This window comes from Lytechinus variegatus, chromosome 14 (assembly GCF_018143015.1).
Source record: "Lytechinus variegatus isolate NC3 chromosome 14, Lvar_3.0, whole genome shotgun sequence".
NCBI classification, from domain to species: domain Eukaryota; kingdom Metazoa; phylum Echinodermata; class Echinoidea; order Temnopleuroida; family Toxopneustidae; genus Lytechinus; species Lytechinus variegatus.
In genome coordinates this window covers 5,197,798-5,219,356 of record NC_054753.1, presented here as the reverse complement: position 1 = coordinate 5,219,356, position 21,559 = coordinate 5,197,798, and the positions used below count along the sequence as shown (strand labels likewise).

Sequence of the window (21,559 nt, the reverse complement as noted above, 5' to 3'; positions counted from 1 at the left end):
AAATCAACATTTTTCTGAGGTGGACTTAAATTAAATTTGCTGCAGAAGCATTACTAGTGCAAAACAAAATCTCATTATCGTAGAGATTAATAAAATAGTATGGGTAAACGATCCCCTCCTGCAAATAGTGCAATGTCAAGAAATACTTTTTCGATTCAACTATCAATAAGATCGTATGGTCTATGGGCGGTTACATAATCATCAACCTTTGGCTTATATTTCCTTCCAAATATGTACATTCAAGAGAGCCAATCAAATGGCATTTTCCCAATATAACAAAGAGTTTAAAGAGATGAAATCATTTAACTTGGGACGGGTTGGGTGGAAAGGACTCCAAAGAAAACAACAGTGAAATAAAATTAGATGCACCATCCCCCGCCTTTAAAGTAACCGTTTAATGATAACTTATCCTTCATGATATAGTTCCAGTCAAATCTGGTTGCCACGCAAATGTCATACAAAAAATCTAGACTGTCACAAACCTAGATTTAGAGGACCTACCCCATGACCCATGGTATAGGTTGTTATAAGCTATAATTGAATGAGTATGCGTGGGTGCACCCCCGTGCTCGTAATTTGCCCCTTTCTCTCAAAAGTTGGTCTTTATTTTGAATCCCCCAGGTAAGGTTGTTGACAGCCAGGTAAGGTTGTTGATACAGCAAACAATTTTTTTTCATGAACGAAACGAAAGCGTGATGAGTACAAGTACAGATAATTTTCTTCTTTTTCCCCTTCTTTGTCAAGAATTTTCCCCGAAGTATGAATCGAAGATTGGTACCCACTAAAATACCCCGTCTTGTCTGCATTATGCAATTGGGGCAATTCGATAATATTGAAAAACAAAATGGTAGCAGAATTGATTTTGTGATATTGAAATATTAACTATACCCCCCCCCCTCTCTTTCTTTCTATCTCTCTCTCTCTCTCCCTCTTTCTCTCACTCTGTCTTTCTCAATCGCTTTCACTGTGTGTGCATGCTTCTCTACCTGTCTCAAACTCCTCATAGTCCATCCACACCCATTATCATTTTCCCTTCATTTATCTGAAGTGTTTCTCTTTCTCTCTTTCCCGTCATCCACTCCTCTCTTTTGTTGTATGAACACAATCGTGAATTTCAATTTAGAATCAAATTTATTACTTTTTACAATACTTATTTTGTTACAATCTTTCAAAATACCTTTTACTTTGATAGAAGAAATATGACAGTGTATTAGTAGCAAAAGATCATTTCGCTTTCCTAATAAGACTTACTGTTCTATTTCAAGACTTTCATAAAGAAGTAAATACATTAATCATGCCTATAGCATTTTAATGTATGTGATAAAAATGATCATGTAAACATTAAATGCCTTTAATCAATGACATAAAGTGCTCTGCTCAGTACTAGGAATTCTGCGGAGAATTTCATGAAAGGACTTGTCAGACATCTATCTGACAAATTCCATAGGAGCAATACCTCTCAGCCAATTGAAATCATGGAAAGATGTCAGATTTGACATTTTGTCAGACAAAAGTCCCCTGGACTTTCATTTTGTGTGGTTGGGCACCTCCGACAAATCAGCCACAGCAGCACCAACAGATTGAAAGAGTGTTTCATTAACATTTGTCATCGTTTATTACTTGATTTTGATTGGCTGAGAAACATTGTTACTATAGTAACTGGTAGATAAAATAGGACTTGTTGGATAAAATGTCCAGCAAGTCGTTTGAAGAGATGCACTCCAGATTATTATCTCCCCATCCAACCTCCCTTTTACTCAATAGTAACGGTACTGTTCTGCTTGTCCTAATTGTTGTCCCAAATATGTTTGCAAATAAAACTTGGAATGTCTGTTCTTTGGAAGCAGATACTACAGTAAAACAAACCTGAATTAAAGTTTCCTAATAAGTCATGGTATAACATATAAGATGGCTAAGGGCATGGTGAAATATAACATGTGACCCCCCCCCCCCCCCTTTCAGGAAATGTTCTTTTCACCAACATTACTGAAACAAGATTATCATTAATACCTGTATGGCATATCAAAGAGGATAAAGAAACTGGAATTTTCAACAAGAATGGTAGACACGTACCTATCACTTCATTATGCCACTTCCTCACTTATTTTCCTTACTTTTCTTCTTCTTCTTTGCTGAAGGCTGAGTTTCTTCATCTTCTTGACTACTTTCCAGCTGAAGTGAATTTGACTTACTTTCACTGCCTTTCCTTTTCTTTTTCCTCTTCCCACAGTTGTCCACACTAAGCTTATCTTTTTCCTGAGCTTTAGTTTTAACCTTCTTTTGTTTCTTTACAGTATGTTCAGCAGTATCTTCTTTTTCAATAGGGACACTTTTAAGATCAGTCATTTCATCTGCTCTTATCTTCTTTTTCTTCTTCTTTCTCACACTCTGGTCATCTAACAGTGTATCTGTCTCCATCACATCCTCTTTAGTATCACCTCTTTCCTCAGAACGTATAACAGTCTTCTTTTTCATTTTGGACGATGTTCCATCAAGTCCATTCCTGGCTTCCTCTGGGGTTTGTTTCTTCGGAGTGACAATCGCACTCTTACCTGTCCGTTCAAAAAGGGCTACAAAGAACCCATTGGTCAGGTCAGTACGAGGTGATGCTCGTATACAGCAGTGTCCAATGCCAGCGTCCTCTCCCTCCTCGCCAACAGACAATCCTCGATGATCCCACATACCTTCCATCGCAGGTACCAGTCTGAACCCTTCACTCTGCTTCAGGACAGCCTTCACCACTTCCTCGTTCTCTTCCCTGAACAGTGAGCAGGTGGAGTACACCACCCTCTTCACACTTGGAAAGGAGAGGGCATGACTGAGGATGCGACACTGTAGCTGCTGAAGAGATTTCAGTCTTGCCTTGTCCTCCCTCATGTCTTCATCCACCAAATAGTCTTTCCTGGTGGCCATACCAGACCCGCTACACGAGGGATCGACTATGATGTATTCTACTTCCATGTTCTCTTCACTGCAGGGATCAGTCAACAAGAAATCCTGATGTCTAGTCTCGGCTATAGACACTCCCGCTCTCTCCAGGAGTTTGTCCATTACCCCGATTCGTTTAGCATCCAAGTCGTATGAGTAGATTTTCCTGAATGAAGAAGATCATAAAAAGAATACTTTTTTAAATTACTGTCAAAATTAAGAATGTGTATCCAATCCAATAGGTGCTGTTATAGAGCTGTGGAAGGGGGAAGGGGGTCAAGTTCACATACAATTTCTCTTGCTGCCCTTTCAGTCAGTAAACAATCCCCTGACATGCAATTTAAATCGCCAAGCTGACTATAGGCTGACAAGTGATAAATTCATATTAATCGTCTTGTTGATATTGCCAATGAACCCACAAACAAGTGAAATAGTCTGAAGTGTAGAAAAATGAATTCATGTTATTGTGTACAAAGTCATTGCAAATCAAGAGGAATTTTTCATCACTATTATGCAATGCATGTTTTGTAAATTGTCATTGTTTTCTGACCAATAAAACTAACAAGACAAAAAAAAACTTTATAGAGAAATTATTTTTGCAACATGTTGGTGGTTAAATGTTGCAGTCACATAAACAAAGGAAAATATATTATGCTTAATACTTACCCTTCATTCCCAAGTAAGCTGGCCAAATGACTAGTCTTGTTACCAGGAGCTGCACAAGCATCTATAACAGTTGATCCAGGTGTTGCAGATAGCATGTATGCTGGAAAACAGCTTGCCTAGCAAACCGAAATAGAATACACATAACAATTCAGTCAATTTATTTGCATTAAAGAGATATATTAAGACAAATAAATTTTAAGAATCTTTTGTTGGTTAATGGCCCAAAGTATGGTGCATTAACCCTAAAAAGACTGAGGGGCGGATTCAGCCCCCCTCGACATTTTTTTTTGCCATAAATCCAACGCACAAAGTTTTTGATGGCGTTGCTCTCTGAATTTTTACTTTCAAGTCTCCAAAACTTTTAAGATGAAAATTGTGACCCCCAGTTACGCGGTTCCAAAATTACGCAACATTTTGTCAGTGAATGCAGACCCCAAATTGCTCAAAAACGTAAATTTGTGTACAAATCCAATGCAAATAGTGCTTTTAGCCAAAATTCAGAAATGTATCATTATTTTTCTTGTTACTGATTAAAATCAAATAATTTCATCTTGATTATGGTCAAAATAAAGTTTTAATTTCCATTAAAAAGTCCAAAAACACAGAAATACATAAACAAATAAAGATGATTTTGATTTTTCTTTTGAATGAATAGATTCCTATAAAGAGTTCGTGGACAAACGAAATAACATTTTAGGGGCATTATTTAGTTAATTAGAGCAAAGTTTTGATTTTATGCATGAATCAGCAATGAGAATTTCCGCAGAATCTGAAATTACAGTTTTGTAGATAATGCCATTGTTAACATGCATGCCAATTTTTGTCGCAATCACACAATCGACGGCTGAGATAATAAATCAGCTCCCCCCCGTCTATTTAGGGCTAATATACCCATTAAAAAAAACTCTAAGGGTATAAGGAAATAATAATGATAATTACAATGATGATGATTATCCTATGCTGATTAATGGTGATAATGATTATGATGATGTTGACGATGATGTTGATGATGATGATGACGATGATGACAATGATGATTACGATGATGCCAATGACGATAAGATGACTGTGCTTGTGATGATGATTAAGATATAGATGATGATGGTGATGATGATGACAATAATGATGAAGATGATGATGATGATAATGATGAAGATGATGATAATGATGAAGATGATGATGATGATGATGATGATGATGGTGATGATGATAATGATGATGATATCGATGATGATGATGATGGTGATGATGGGGATGATGATTGTCATGATGGTGGTGGTGGTGATGAAGATGATAATGAAAACAATTAAAAACAATAAATGTAGAAAAAAAGGCCCCTCCCTGCAGAACAAGAAATCCCAAAAAACAACATTAAAGTAAAATAGAACAGAAAAATCACCTTGTCCATGAGGATAATGCTTCCATCAAGATACAGAGGATGATTGTGAAAGTCAGTCCTTGAAGTAAACACTAATACGTCATCAATATGAAGATCAACAGCAAACTCATACTCTCCGAGGCTCTGACTCACATCTACACACAGGTTACTGTAGGCAGAAAGGTGGTAGGTAAAAGGGGATCATGTTCATGGTGACATAACATATATTCCTATCACATTTGTTCCTGTCTTAAAGGGGAAGTTCACCCTGACAAAAAGTTTATGGTAAAAATAGCAGAAAAATTAATGAAAAATATTGCCGAAGGTTTGAGAAAAATTCATCAAATAATTAAAAAGTTATTAGAATTTCAATTATTTGATTTGTGACGTCATATGCGAGCAGCATTCCTACATAGCGAATGGTAAAAAATCAATGAAATGTCATTTTCTCAGAAAATTGAAAATAGTTTTCACTGTAACTTTTGTATATCAATAGACAAATCGTTTCACACCCGATCATGAAAAGAAAACAAATTTAAGTCATCAGGAACCATACAAAATTTGAAATTTATGCATTTTATATTACATAACACATGGGACAGCTGCTCGTTTATGACGTCACAAATCCAAAACTTTGAACTCTAATAACTTTCTTACTCTTTAACGGATTTTCCTCAAACCTTCACCAATATTTTTTACTATTTTTTCTGCTATTTTTACAAGAATGTTTTCTTCAGGGTGAACTTCCCCTTTAACATCTCAAAGGGCATAGGATTGGAGTTAGGGTTGTAATAGACTGTTTGGTTCAGAGTAATGATATGACAAGGATAAAGGGGATTTTTAGCTTTAGAGGTTAGGTGGTGGTTTTGAAAACCCACGGTTGAGTCCACGGTTTATGCAGATTTCCTTTAAAAATTACGCTTAATTTAGCGCGTATCAGGCGAGTGTACAAAAAATTATAATCCTAATGTGCGCTTTTGTCGTAATGCGCCAAGTTGACGCCTTTTGCCGTGGTTATCAACACTATTTTATTTATGAGTCTGCTGTTTTTATTCATAAGTCCACTCTTCAAACAGTGGACTCATGACTAAAATAGCGTATCTAACCATGGTAACAGGCGTCAATTTGGCGCACTGTGACAAAAGCGGGCATCAGCATTGGACATGTTTTATACACGTGCCCGATACGCAGTAAATTATACAGGAAATTTGCATAACCCATGGACTCAACAATTTCTCTTGCTGCCCTTTCAGTCAGTAAACAATCACGAACAAGGCGAAGCAAGGGATAAAGTGAAGCAGAGCACCGCGAGACAGGGCCTCTTGATATCTGAGCCGAATTTCACCGACTTTTTTTGTTTTTTTAGCGTCTTTACCATTTCACCAACCAAAAACTGGTCAGTGAAAAATCATCCAATGACAGTGCGGGCTGCTATGACGTCATATTGAATATTCATGAGCTCATCTTGAATAGCGACCGGTGGATTCTTGGCGAAGAGTGACGACGAAATATCAAAGAGCATTGAATATGCCTCTAAAATGCTGAATATTGACCGATAAAAGGATTAGCAAGCCAATGAAATTAAATCTTCACTGAAAGGATGAGATGTTTTTGTAAATCTACCCACAGGATATGGAAAAAATGTAAGTTTTCATGCGATTCCACTATGCGTCGATTATCGATCTCCGCGGTGCAGTGTGAGGGAATGATGGAGTGGAGTTTAATTCCCTTAAATCCCCTTGACTCGAGTCTGACCAGCGGCTGACCAGTATCTCCCGGGAAGTTTCGGGGTGGTGATGGGTCTGTTACGGCCAGTACTAGTAGTAGTAGTAGTATAGTACCACTACTTGAAGCATTTTGCTGGTTATATCCCCTTTAGTGTCCCGCAATTAAATGAATCCCCTGCAGAATAGTGGACGACTATAGTATTCGGAACCCCGGACGAAACAGCTTTGACATTTCATTGGTTTACTAGGTGACCGGTAATATTGCTCATGTATATTCATTAGGAAGATGTTCCTCATGAATATATAATTCAGCTCAGATGTCAAGAGGCCCTGGCTCGCACCAGGTCTAATTCGCTTCACTCGGGAAGCAGCCGCCAGGGCCTCGACAAAAGGCTAGGAGGGGACTGGCATTTTTTTTAACAGGATGACTGCGGAATTCCCTTAGATTCAATCCAAGTGGCGATTTGTGCTCAATAGGAGACCAAATACTTTGAAAGAAGTAAAACATGCAAGGATTTACTACTGGCAAAACTGAACTAACCTTCAAAGAAAAAATTTGATTTATTTTGTTTTTGAAATATTAAGGGTACCTGATATACTGAGGAGTAGCATTTTGTCTTTCTTCTTTCGCTTCTTCTCTGGTCATTACACAGGTATAACCTGCCTTGAGGAAAGCTGCAATGACATTGTCCACGCTGGTCTTCAAAAGATTCACACGTACATATCTTGGGATCGAAACTGAGAACAGAGATAAGAATAGATAAAATCCAATAATTTAAAAAGACAGTCTAAGCATTTTGCATATCTTAGTCCCTATACATGTTTAGCAGCAATCTAGTGTTATAGGCCCGTATTCTGGGCCAGGGTTTAAATTAAACCATGGTTTAAGTATGGAGAGCCAATTGGGGCACAAAACCTTATCCGTACAAATCTAATTTATTAACTCATAAATTTGACGCTCAAATTGTTCGGAATTGTCTGGGAATGATAACTTAAGTATTTTTCTTCATTTTGAAAGCAAAAGGAATAAAAATAGTTAACATACGAAATATACAATATAAACAGAATTTTTTAATTTTTGGCTCCCCATATCTTTAGCACAGAGTTAGAACGAGGTCTAAGTTAAACCCAACTTCAGAATACGGGCCATAGAGTTTAAACAACAACCTCCTTCCCACTGATTGAGTTTAAAGGTGGGTGTGGATCTTTTTTTCATGAATCTATTAAATTGGTAAGTGATTTGTCTTAAAAGCAAGAAAATCATCTTGATTCTCAGAATGTCTAAGACTTATTAACTCATCATCATCCCTGCTGAGACTTCTTAACTCATATACTAATTCTGCTCCAAGACATCATATACCATTTCGTTTACAGTCCTTTTAGAACGTTGCCTTATCTCAAAACAGATTCCCCTCCTTTCTCATCTCCTTCTCATATCATCAAGTCGTATCTTTTTCCAAATATCTAGCTTTCTATTTTCATTCATTCAACGTGTACTTGTTTTGACGATTTTTGCTATCACTGTTTGGTTTGACTTAGCTAACCCATCTGGGGCCTGGTGGCCTCAAGTGCTATACTAGAGCTTCTGTGAATGATGTGCTGACCGGGCTTGTCCCTTAGACTGTTGGTGAACGAAGCGGCAAGCAAGAGGACACCAGGCCTCATCAGTTGAGAACACCAATAATTGATGCAATTCAATGTATATATATCTTGTTACTTAACATTTATATTTGTATTTTATTTCTGACAATTGTAAGCGCTGTGATACTTTTGCATATAGCGCACAACCGTTATTATTATCTTTCAATTCCAACTCAATCTCTCTCCAGCTTCCACTCATTTTACCATCCATACTGTCCTTTTTTTTGTCAAATCAAATCAAGTGGAGCTGATAAGACACCCCCCCCCCCCTCCCTTGGATAGGAACATGATCAGATTGCCATGTACATGGGATTATTACCTTCATCTTTAACTTGACTAGGCAAGAGATCAGATGAGCGGGTTGCACCTTTCTCCTCCTTCAACTTCTGTAACTCTGCCTTGAGTTCTTTCTTCTGTTTCACCACAGCTTTCCTATACTTGCCTGAACAAGCACCAGCTAGCTTCTTCCCGAACAGGAAATCATACAAGAGTACCTGATATTTCAATTTAGGGGAGATGGGATAAACTCATGGTTAAAATTAAAAATGCGGGCATTTTTTTCAACAATGTCTCCTTTTTTTATAAATTACAAACCATATTGGGTTTTTTTCAGAATAATTTGAAAGTTAGAATTCCTTAAAGTTTTAAAGAAAATAATCAATACCAAAATAACTTAATATTGCAGGCCTTAATGATAGGAAGAGGGGAGGGCCAGTGAATTTGTGGGCAGAGCGGATGGGGGTTGTCCGCAGGATCTGCCGTTTCAGGGTGTGTTTGCCAGTTTGGGGATCCCCATGGAGCTCTAGCAGGGCTCTTTAGGCATCAGTAGCTCTCTTATTTAATTTTGTAGGTTTGGTGGGACTATTTTTTTTATTGATCCTCTCATTTTGCTCATTATGTCTAGGATGAAATCTTCTCTCTTTGGGTTTCAGTTTCCCTTAACAAACATCTCACAGATTTTATCTGACTGTGGGACCACCACCTATTTGCACTCCTACCATATTTTGTGTTATTTTTTTCATTTTTCTTTATTTTTAACTTTATGTGATGTCCCTTTTTTAATGTGCAAATGAAGATAAATATTTAAATTTGCTAGTTCAAGGACGAGGCAACATTTTTAATCACATCAATTTCTAAGGCCAAAGAAATTGAAATTGAGGCTAGTCAAAAGGGCATCCTTGTCTTGGATAAATTTAAGTCTTGATATTCATTGTCATCCTGCAACGCCACATTGAACTATATCAGAGTAATGGCTATTTCATTTAGTCCCAACATAATTGACTGAAGGATAAGAGTAGAGGCACACAACGGTCAACCCGAAAAAGAACTTACAAGCGCTAAGTTTCGATCCATCCATGGAACCTTCTGTAGAAATGCCACATTCTCCATGATTTGATCAATGATAGTTGCATACTTCAGAGACTCGCACACCAGGGCAAACAACTGCCGGATATTCTGAAGAAAGAACAATTTCATATTGAGCATTAATAAAATTTTGATGATGGAAAAGAGTAAACATTATGTGTAATGTGTAAGGAAAAACAGTGTTACTGTAAGGAAAAACCTCAAAGCTATGAGTTATGAAATGATGTGAACTATTATTATTTATTTGACCAAATCATGATACAAACATGAATGACTTTTAATCGTATATATAGTAAAAACAACAAATCCAATACTTTCCTATTTTCTCTTGATCTAGTGGATAAATACCTGACTTTTTTTAGTGATCAGTCAGATGCCTTGTTTCATGGAAATTAACCTAAACTTTTTTTTAAATAGCGAAACATATTTTAATAGGACTGAAAACCAACTCACTCAACATTTTAGTCATGATTCCTTTTATTTTAGTCATGACATTGCATGTCAAGCCCTTTGGAATAATCCAAAAATTAATATGAATGATAATGTAATATTTTTCAGGTCTTGGTGTGTTAATGGGGTGCGTTTTGTTAATGATATTTTAGGAACAGATGGAAAATTTCTCTCATATTTTGATTTTCAACGCAAATACAATATACAAGTAAATTTTCTTCAATATTATGGCCTATGCAACGCCATTAGATACAGTTTCAATAAACATGTAATACCAAAAGCTATGGAACCTATTATTCCAGAAGAACTGCTTTTGATAATAAAAGTTAAAAAAGGTTGTGCTCACATTTACAATATTTTTTTGAAGTATAAGTTGAAAGATTGCAAAAGTCTCATAAAATGGAAACAGACGTTTGACTTTGACAAAACTATATGGAGGTTTTACTATCAATTACCCTTTTATTCTACTGCAGATGTCAACATGAGGTGGTTTCAGTTCAAAATAGTGAATAGAATTATTTATATGAAAGATGCTTTGTTACGATTTAAATTAGTTACAGATAACTTATGCACTTTTTGTAATAATAATTAAGAAACTATTATGCATATTTTTTGTTTTTGTGCCCACACAAACGAAATATGGTCTCAACTCGAAATCTGGTTTTCTCGTAACAATTTGCACATCAAAATTTTAAATCAGAATAAATTATTCGGTTTTTACGGAAACAATAATGGAGCTCTTAATTGTATTTTTATAATCGTTAGAAAACAAATTTTTGCAGCAAAATGCAAACACTGTCTTCCAGTTTTCGACCATATTTTGTCTGAAATAAAATCTTATTATAGTATGGAAAAGTATATATATAAAACAAATCTGAAAGAGAAGAAATTCATAAAAAGGTGGTCATCTTTCATTTTATTACATTGAATCTCTCAGATAACATTCTAAAACACACACACGCACGCACATATATATATATATGTGTGTGTGTGTGTGTGTGGGTATATATCTTGTATGAATTTTTTTCTTTCATTTGCATTTTGATTTTTCGTTTTTTATACAAATATTACGACAATTTCATGGAATATTGTATTGTACATATTTAACCTGTGTGTCATATACTGTGTTAATCATTCAATTATGTATTGTTTGAAAATATGTATTATAGTGATTTCAATAAAGGAACCCTGTGGAAGGGTTAAAAAGAAAAAAAAATGATTCCTTCTATTGCTTATAAGGGTTTATTTTCATTCTTTTCCTTTTTTATGCATTTTACTAGTTGAATTCTTTTCATTGATCACTATATTAACAAAGCAGTCTCTAGAAACTGAAGAGAACATTCATATATCACGCTTGAAATGTGTTTTTCTCCATTTCACATTATGTAATTTCCTCATTGATATCGAGTAAAAATGGGCAACCAAAAGGGCCAAAATTAAAAATCTCAAAAATAAAGAAACTCTCAGAAATGAATGTAGTATCTCAGAAATACATGCAGTCTCAGAAAAAAAATTGGCATTTCTTAGAAATATATTAACTTAAATTATATAAAAGCAGTATCTCATAAATGTAAAATTCAGGAATGAATGCATTACTTCAGATGAATAAGTTAGAAATAAAAGTATTTAACCAGAAATTGATATGATTGGGAATAAAAGACAACTCAAAAATAAAATAGACAAAAGATTTTAGAAACAAAAGACTCATTCAGAAAAAAAAACTTTGTAATCGAAATACTATTGCTATTTCAAATAGCATTATATTTCACAAATAAATGTCATCGTTAAGAAATAGATAATCTCGCAAATAAAGCAATTTTTAAAAAATAAGAAAACTCTAGGTAACTACAGAAATAAAAGCAACTACAGAAATAAAGACAACCACAGAATCATTAAGTTAACACGGAATTAAAACAATTCGTGGAAATAATCCCCAGAAACAACAATTATTCAAGAGAATTCCTACGAGATGGATAGCTATGAGGAAGTTCAAGGAAAGTTCTCAGCATTGCATGCACAAGTTCCTGAAGGAGTGACTCGGCCAAGCTCCATGTAGTGTCGATATCTCCGTCAGAGGTCTGGCAGAAGTATTTACAAGATACAAGGTTACACAAACTGACAAATGACTTCATCAATTCAATGCAATATAATTGAGCCATAAAAGATTCGGTGAGCTTAGCAAAATGTGAAGTTAAAGCTATAGGACGTAAATTATTGATGCAAGGTGGATGAGATTTTGGAATGGGATCTGCAATCAATTGCAAATTTTCTGTTGGAATTTTACTATCAATTCAACAATTTTAGGTGTAGCAAATCATATTAAACTTCTTGTCTCAAGGAGCAGTTCACTTATCAATCACAAATTTACAATTATTTGTAAGACATATGATATGGTTAATTTTGTGACTGGAAATAGACTTGAAGTTGCATTTGCAATTGATTGCAAGTTTCTTGCCACGCCCAAATGTCAGTTAGTGTGTCTCAAGTTTGTCCCCATGTAATCCAGGGAGCTCCCGCCCGCTTCGTGGGGGAGAGCCCAGGAGCTCACCGTGCATTTACTCATACTCAAGGGACTAGGGCAGATTGTGGTCACAATAACTTGTTGGAAAGAAAATTTTGAAAACAGAAATCATGCACTTACCACAATTGTATGGATGAAGGTCTATCATGTGGCGGGTATCCTGACTTCGAAGCACAGACCCGGTGCATTATACCTAATGGTCCTGCACTGTATTACATCCAGATCCAGACTGGCACCTCTAAAAAACAAAAAGTTCTCTCCTACCCCAGTCTCGATAGGCCACTTTGTTATGAAATTTGAAAGAATAAAGAGAGGTATCACGTCAGAACTTTTCATTTCTTTGAGGTTCCAGTCTGTGCCTCGATGTCAGGATACTGCCACACGATAGACCTTCATCCATATAATCGTGGTAAGTGCATAATTTCTGTTTTCACAACTTTCTTTCCAAGTTTTACCGAACCATATGATCGTTTGTTGACTTCTCTTTGCTGTTTTTTTTTCAATAAAAAACAAATTTTTTCTTGATCTTCACGTAGATACCTCTTGATCAGCGTTGATATCCATTTTTGCTTAAAGAGGGCGCGCAATATTATTCAGAAGCCGGTTTGTTTACAGTTCTGCAGCTTGTACTACTAGCTGAATTCTAGGCGCTTAGCATTATTTTCTTGCTCGTTCAATCCACTTTCATCATCATCTTGTCAAAGATGGCGTACTTTACCTATAAGCACTCATTCAATGAACAAGGTTTTGATTTTCATGAGATACAAGCTGTTGATTTTTTGTACAATTTCCTATTATGCGCCGACGACATAAATCAAGGCTGTTCGATAGGAAAAATTTGCATGCCTCGGGTAACGTTGGCAAAGAACAATAGGAAGCAAGATGGCGGCGTAAACATCGGGCAAGTCTCTTCCGTCTTTTCACAATATTTTTCTCATTTTTTTAATGAATTCTTGTTCAAAAAATAACAATGAGAGTGTAGAAATATCAGACATGAAGTTTTATCCCATGTACATGATTTAGGGCTAGATCTTTTACTTTTTTTTAGAAGGAAAGTAGAAATCTCGGGGGTGAAAGTTTCAGGTTTTGGCTTCTGTCGTGTGGGTCTATGACCAGGAAGACCTGGCTTCGTATGAGAGTAAGCTTACGTTAGTAAATGATTTTTACTCTCTAGAAGCCTCCTGGCTAGTTATACCATAACCCACTTGTTCACTGCTACCATACTGCCTGTGGAGAATCTACAGGTAGGACTATGGTATGCCAATGCTGTACATAGTACACACTTAAAAAAATCATTAAATCATTCACTAGGAATAATATTTGTATTCACCAGAGCGCTCAAAAACTTGAATTTGGGCATATTTTTGTGTACGCCCTCTATTGGTGGAAAGTAATAATATGGCAAGAAAATTTTCATTTTTCAACCTTTATTTTTAATTCAGAAAAGAATAATGTAAAGAACTAGTCTAAATTTACATAACCCTGATAACAGCCAAGTTATATGATGAATAGCTGTAATGAAAACTGAAAGTGTAAGAAAATCAAGCATTTGTTCCATGGAAAAGGAGAAAATAAGCCAAACATTACCACCCTTATTTTGCCACACATGGAGATATAACTGAGAACAAGGTTATATCATAACCTTGTTCATTGAATGAGTGGTTATGATATAACCTTGTTCTCAGTTACATCTCCATGTGTGGCAAAATAAGGGTGGCAATGTTTGGCTTATTTTCTCCTTTTCCATGGAACAAATGCTTGATTTTCTTACACTGACAGTTTTCATTACAGCTATTCATCATATAATTATTTTTTTCTTAATTAAAAATAGAGATCAAAAAATGAAAATTTTCTTGCCATATTACCTTTCACCAGAAGAGGGCGTACACATAAATATGCCCAAAATTCAATTTTTTGAGCGCTCTGGTGAATACAAAAATTATTCCCAAGTTACTAATGAAAAATAAATTGCAACTGTATGGAAATTAGTAGTTTTGGTCACAAAAGTGATATTTAAATGATTTTTTAAAGTGTGTGCTCTGTACAACATTGGCATGCCATAGTCCTACCTGTAGATTCCCGGTAAGCGATGAATTCCAATTACCGGAGTTAGAAATGAATATTCATTATGAATGACGCATTCTGTTGAATCCCGGGGGTGTTGAATTTCGGGAATTAGCCGATAGACAACCAACTGTTGTGCGACGATACTCCGTGGAGGTTTATGCACACTACTGGAAGAAGAAGAAGAATTGAAGAGTCATAGCAGTGTCATAGCGCGCGTAATTTGATAGCGTTGTAGAGACGTACAAACTATTATGTGGTGCCAAAGAAAACTCGTTTGGAGAACGGTGTAGAGAACTTATTGGCTACCAGACTTATTTTAATTTGTCTTCTTGATCTCGGTAGGTAGGTAAAATATTTTAATCTGGGTATACCCTTGAGCTGAGGGTCAAGTTTGAGAGATAGGCCTAAATAGCAGCTAGACTTAGCTGGCTAGCTAGACCTGTAAGGGTTTACAGGCATACACAGTATTGTTTGCACTAGAAGCTTTCATATATATTACAGAGGACTGCTTGATACATGTAAGGGAGAGGAGTGCGACTTTTGGGAAAGCTGCTAAAGCTATGGTCTTGGTTATGAGTTATCTGTAGAATAAAGCCTTTTAATGTTATTGTGTGACTCTAAAACTATCCTGTCTGGTTCTTGTTCAGGTATTCTACCCCTTCCAGACATACTTAGTAGGCTACTGAGCCAGAACTAGTCTTAGCCTTGGGTATCAGAGCCTGAGCTGAGGTAGCTCACTAGAATACCGTCTAGGTAGCTACCTCAGCTCAGGCTCTGATACCTAAGGCTAAGACTAGTTCTGGCTCAGTAGCCTACTAAGTAGGTCTAGCTAGCCAGCTAAGTCTAGCTGCTATTTAGGCCTATCTCTCAAACTTGACCCTCAGCTCAAGGGTATACCCAGATTAAAATATTTTACCTACCTACCGAGATCAAGAAGACAAATTAAAATAAGTCTGGTAGCCAATAAGTTCTCTACACCGTTCTCCAAACGAGTTTTCTTTGGCACCACATAATAGTTTGTACGTCTCTACAATGCTATCAAATTACGCGCGCTATGACACTGCTATGACTCTTCAATTCCCGAAATTCAACACCCCCGGGATTCAACAGAATACGTCATTCATAATGAATATTCATTTCTAACTCCGGTAATTGGAATTCATCGCTTACCTAATTTGATTCCCCACAGGCAGGGTGGTAGCAGTGAACAAGTGATCATAACCTTGTTCATTGAATGAGTGCCATGACCTTGTTCATCTGTTCTTAGCACTCATTCAATGAACAAGGTTATAATATAACCTTGTTCTCAGTTATATATCCTTGTGTGGCAAAATAAGGGTGGCAATGTTTGGCTTATTTTCTCTTTTTCTTTGGGGCAAATGCTTGATTTTTTTACACTGACAGTTTTCATTACACCTATTTTTCCTACAACTTGGCTCTTATTTAAATTTGATTCTTTAAATCATTTTTTCCTTAATTAAAAATAGAGATAAAAAATGAAAATTTTCTTGCCATATTACTTTTCACCAAAAGAGGGCGTACACAAAAATATGCCCCAAATTCAAGTTTTTGAGCGCTCTGGTGAATACAAAAATTATTCCCAAGTTACTAATGAAAAATAAATTGCAACTGTATGGAAATTAGTAATTTTGGTCACAAAAGTGATATTTTAAGGTGTGTGCTCTGTGCAACATCGGCATACCATAGTCCTATCTGTAGATTCCCCACAGGCAGGGTGGTAGCAGTGAACAAGTGGTTCATAGAATGAGTGAACTGCAGCTGCAGTGCAGATGCACCGAGCCGCCCCCACATCTAATTACGCGTGTGGGACCATTTATATAAAAAGAAATGTAATTAGGCCTACCTTCGAATTACTTTCGTACACCAGTGATTTGATTGACTTTTCCTTTGACTTGGCTTTACTGATAACAGCAGATGCCTCATCATAGATATCTACTTTAACGAGACTCATGATTCTGTGAATATTTAGGTCCAGTTCTGCTCCAGCAGGCCAGGTTCTTCTCGTGCACTGCACGTGTGGATTGTTTCTCCACCAGCGGCACTCCATAGAAATCATAAGGAATATTCGGTATCATCCCGTAATTAGTAACCATCTGGAATAAAATTATTGGAAATGTTTTTTTGACTGATTTGAGTAGATATGGGTGTCAACATTTACCAAAAAAAAACTTAGGAGGAATACGGTTTGGGGAAAGTGCTTTTTTCAAGGTCAAAGGTCAATGACCTTTTCATATATAGACTGTATACTGGTATTGGAATGGTGCCGGTATATATATCTGAGATGGAAAGGCGCAGGTTGGTGATAATGGTGTCAAAATGCACAAATTCTTACCACAATATCAAATAAAATTAAATTAAGTACCCAGAATGCACATTAAACGAAAACTTTCAAGGTCAAAGCCTTTCAAAGGTCATTGACCTTTTTTTACATTATACATACACGATATAATGGTATCTCTGAGATGAAAAGGCGCAGGTTGATGATCTTGGTGTCAAAATGCACGGATTCTTACAAGAAGATCAAATAAAATCAAATCAAGTACATTCAGTGCTCATTCACCAATGAAATTCAAGGTCAAAACCTTTCAAAGGTCAATGACCTTTTTTACATTATATACCATATACGGTATAATGGTATCTCTGAGATAATAAGGTACAGGTTGGTGATCTTGGTGTCAAAATGCAGAGTTTCTTACAGGAAAATAAAAATAAGTACCCGGAGTGCACATTAATCCATAAAGTTCAAGGTCAAAGGTCAATGACCTTTTCACATAGGTTATATAATATTATGGTATCTCTGAGATAAAACGCTGCATGTTGGTGATTTTGGTGTCAAAAAGCAATTTTTGCAAGAACTCAACTGCCCCATGCAAAGACATGAGATTGAATGAGGGAACAATAAAAGAATGAGAACATATACTACTTATAGTACATTTGCATTTGACCTATTATATCAAAATCTTCCTAGGGCTATTGCCTCTCAGATGTAAGAAGCAATGCACATAAATAGATAGAAAGAGAGAGAAGGGGGAGGGGGAGAGAGAAACAAGTTTGAAACCATGCAGTTTATGCTTTAATCCATATTGAAGTCCACAAAGTTTAGACGATACCGTCTTTATTAAGGGAATGACAAAAGTACAGCTTTTCCATACTTGTGTAACTAGGCGTATTGTCATGGAGACGCATTAGGCTAAAAAACCATAGATCATGATAAATAATAAAACGTTATTTCTACATCACAATATAATATGTTAATCAAAATAGGCGAAGCATATTCAAATGAAAAAATCAAGCGGCGCACTATTAGCTATTTTGGGACGTCATATGAGCAAGACGTAATGTATGACGTCATTTCTTGTAATATGATGTATAGTAGCAATAAGAAATCATAAATTAATATTAGTGATCAAGAAAATCAATCAAGTTTATGGGTAACGAAAAAAGCTGTAACTATGACATTTAGATATTCATGCCAGGTTTTCTGTAACTTTCCGTTTTGATTATCATTTTCATTTAAAAAAATGTGTCTTTCCTCGAAAGACACAATTCCGTGTTTGATTATACAACAACGCAGATCGCTTAGCTAATGCCCCGCTTGATTGAAATGCTTGCAATGTCGACAAGCTTCATTATGTCCGTTTTTAAGGTTATTTTACAATTTTGCGGTACCAAACACTAACGTATTTCATTGTCTGTTATATGGTAAAAAAAAATGTCAGTTGCGATATCAAGTCTATCTCATTTACAAAGGCCTACTGAGCAAGATGTTTAAAGGAGCCGCAAAACCGTATACTCTTTTTGTGCAAAAATATGAATCGAATTCTATAGGGGAGAGCAGGGGTAATAGGGACGTTGGAGAAGTGGGACACCTCTTCTATATTCAATTCGATTCAATTCTTTATTTCATTTCCCTACAAAACATAATACAAAGTAATATGAAGCAATACAAATCAAGTACAATTTTATAGGGCATTCTTACTTCGTAAAACAGAAAAAAGTATAATAATAGAGCATAAATTTGTAAAAGTAGAGAAGCAATCAGTTTATATCCTGCAATAGGTCTTACCAAGCAACCATCATATCTGTGTCAAGAGCTACACAACGATCCTTCAAGAAAGTTTAATTTAAACCTACATTTTTTCCCAGTTTTGTACATTTATTGCCATTTAAGCTACAGATTAATTCTAAAGACCTATTATGCCCTAACTACAGTGGCGTACCGTGGGTCGCGGCATTGGGGGGGGGCACCAGCAAAAATTCGGGTCACTTAGGGAGCGCGCGAAGCGCGCTCAGTTGTCAGGTATACTGACCTAATAGAGATATTTTAAGGACATGCAGTGCCATCAAACGGATATGTATCTCACTGATTAAATAATGCGAGCGCGAAGCGCGAGCTGAAAATTTTTGATATTGACGGCTAAAAATTGACATTATAAGCGAATTGTTTTGTAATCATGATACTTTTTTTGTATATATTGACCCTAAACAAGGAAATTTTAAGGATTATATTTTAGAATCCATTAAGAGTATAATTATCTCACCATAGTCATCTAATGCTATTGCCATCCTTTGCTGATTTTGTTAGAATTACATCTAAACACAGTCATGAAGCACCTTTTGTAGTCATGTAATCATGATTATCATACGCATCTTACTAATCAAATACTGCAAGCGCAAAAGCGCGAGCTGAAAATTTAGGAAATATAGACCTGAAGAGGGGCATTCTAAGGGTTGTTTGTAGGAATTCTCTAAGACCCTACGTATTTGACTAACCAAATGATGCGAGCGCGAAGCGCGAGCTGAAATTTTTGTATATATTGACCACAAACATGGATATTTTAAGGACTATAGTTACGAATCCATTAAGTCAGAGTATACATATCTCAATTCTAGGAGTCATTATCCAAAACAACTTAAAATGGGACCAAAACACAAATGATATCATAAAGAGATCAAACAGCAAAATTCACATGCTTAGATTATTGAAACGCCATGGTCTTCCCCAAGATGATTTGTTGACAATATATAGGTGCTATATTAGACCCGTGTTGGAATATGCAGCTCCTGTATGGAACAGGGGACTCACCAAAGAGCAGCAGAAAAGGTTAGAAAGAGTTCAGAAAAGGGCTTTAAGGGTAGTTATGGGCACACGCTACTCTACTTACGATAATGTCTTGGTGGAATTGAAGCTTCAATCACTCTCTGATAGAAGGGAAGATTCGAGTTTGAATTTCTTTAAGAAAACTCTACTCAATACAGACCAATTTGAATCGTTTTTCCCTCCAGATAATCCAAGATTCTTGAGACGCAAACCCCTAATCCCTGAGCCAAAATGCAAAACTAAACGAATGCAAAATAGTGCAATACCGTATCTCATTCGTATACTTAACAATAACCAGAATAAGTGAATAGTAAGTATGCTACTTGTTCCTTCCTACCTGCTCTTTGGACTTGTCAATCCCTCAAATGCTTGTGGTTTCGTGTCTCACTTTTCCCTTTGACTCTTTATTACCTTTTCTATTTCTCCATCCTTCCCCTCATTCTGTTTCTACTACTTCTTCCCTTTCTTTCCTCATCCATTTTTTTTCCTTCTTCATCATTTGATTCTTTTCAGTATCTCCTTCCCTTTTCTTTTACCCTTGCTTCTTTCTTTTCACCTTTGGTCTCTGCCTGTTTATTCCTTTTCCTTCTCATTATCACAGTCCTTCTCTTCACGTTTCAGTTTTTTTTCTCAATGCTTTCTCCTTTTTCGCTTTTCTCCATTCTCTTTTTTTTCAACACAAACGTTATGCACTCCATTTTATTTTTTTTTTTTTTGTTTAACAATGCAATCTGGTACAATACAGACAAATTTCATTGTTTTTTATCTTCACAGTTTACTATCATGACTATGTTGAAATCGAATTATCTATAACTTAAACAGTTTTTTTTTATAGTAGCCTCGCTACCGTTCTCTCTTGTTATTCTTTTGTTTCGTTATATATTTACGCTGTATTCCAAATTAAGTTGTTTTCACTATTGACCAATTACTCCATCTCGTTTACTATGCTATTGTTCTTGTTTGTTTTTGTTTTGTTTTTTTCATCCGCCTTATTTAATTGCTGCTTCGTTTTTTTATCTTCTGTCCCTTTTCTCCTCACTCTTGTTATTCTGCCTATTTTTTCTCCTTATCCGTCATCTCTTGTGTACTCATGTATTTAATTTATACCTTAATTGTATATGATCTGGTACTTTGTTTGCATAATTTGTATGTCTCATCTATGAATTTGTATTTTTTGTTTTAGTTCTGTGATTTTTGTAATTGATGCTAACGTCATATTGAACACATTTTTTCCTATAAGTTTCTCTTTGTGTACCATATTTGTTTTTTATTGTATCACTTTTTTTGTTGTATGCCACACTCTGTTTATTCCTTATGATTTCAATCTTTTATATTGTAAAAACTTTTTGTAATTCGGCTCTGTGCTGTGATGAAAGTTTTTTATCTAAATAAACCATTTTTTGAATGAATGAATGCATCATAGTCATCTAACGCGAGTGCCAATCGCTTGCTGATTTTGTTAGAATTACATCTAAACACATGGAGCACTTTTTGAAGTCATTGTAATCATGATTATTATACGCATCTCACTAATGAAATACTGCGAGCGCGAAGCGCGAGCTGAAAATCTAGGAAATTCAGACATGAAGAGGGGCATTCCAAGGCTTGTTTGTAGGAATTCACTAAGACCCCACGTATTTCACTAACCAAGCGCGAGTTAAAATTTTTTGATATTCAGATCAGAAAAATTTACA

At 35.9% G+C, this 21,559-nt stretch overlaps 1 protein-coding gene across 1 annotated transcript; it reads right to left on the bottom strand.

Annotated features, from left to right (window-relative positions):
* Positions 1-1,572: 1,572 nt before the first annotated feature.
* Positions 1,573-16,795, bottom strand: LOC121427715 (28S rRNA (cytosine-C(5))-methyltransferase-like). Its single transcript, XM_041624245.1, has 7 exons — positions 16,608-16,795; positions 9,673-9,795; positions 8,660-8,834; positions 7,290-7,437; positions 4,994-5,141; positions 3,595-3,710; positions 1,573-3,094 (listed from the first exon to the last, which is right to left on the bottom strand). The coding sequence occupies exons 1-7, from the start codon at positions 16,713-16,715 to the stop codon at positions 2,098-2,100; spliced, it is 1,815 nt and encodes a 604-aa protein (XP_041480179.1). The 5' UTR covers positions 16,716-16,795; the 3' UTR covers positions 1,573-2,097.
* Positions 16,796-21,559: the final 4,764 nt, after the last annotated feature.

Excerpts from the sequence above, each read along its gene's own strand:
- LOC121427715 (XM_041624245.1), bottom strand. The coding sequence starts at position 16,715 with ATGAGTCTCGTTAAAGTAGATATCTATGATGAGGCATCTGCTGTTATC. Across the intron at positions 5,142-7,289 it reads GCTACTCCTCAGTATATCAG|TAACCTGTGTGTAGATGTGA; the intron begins GTACCCTTAATA and ends TTCTGCCTACAG. Across the intron at positions 3,095-3,594 it reads AGCTTACTTGGGAATGAAGG|GAAAATCTACTCATACGACT; the intron begins GTAAGTATTAAG and ends TTCTTCATTCAG.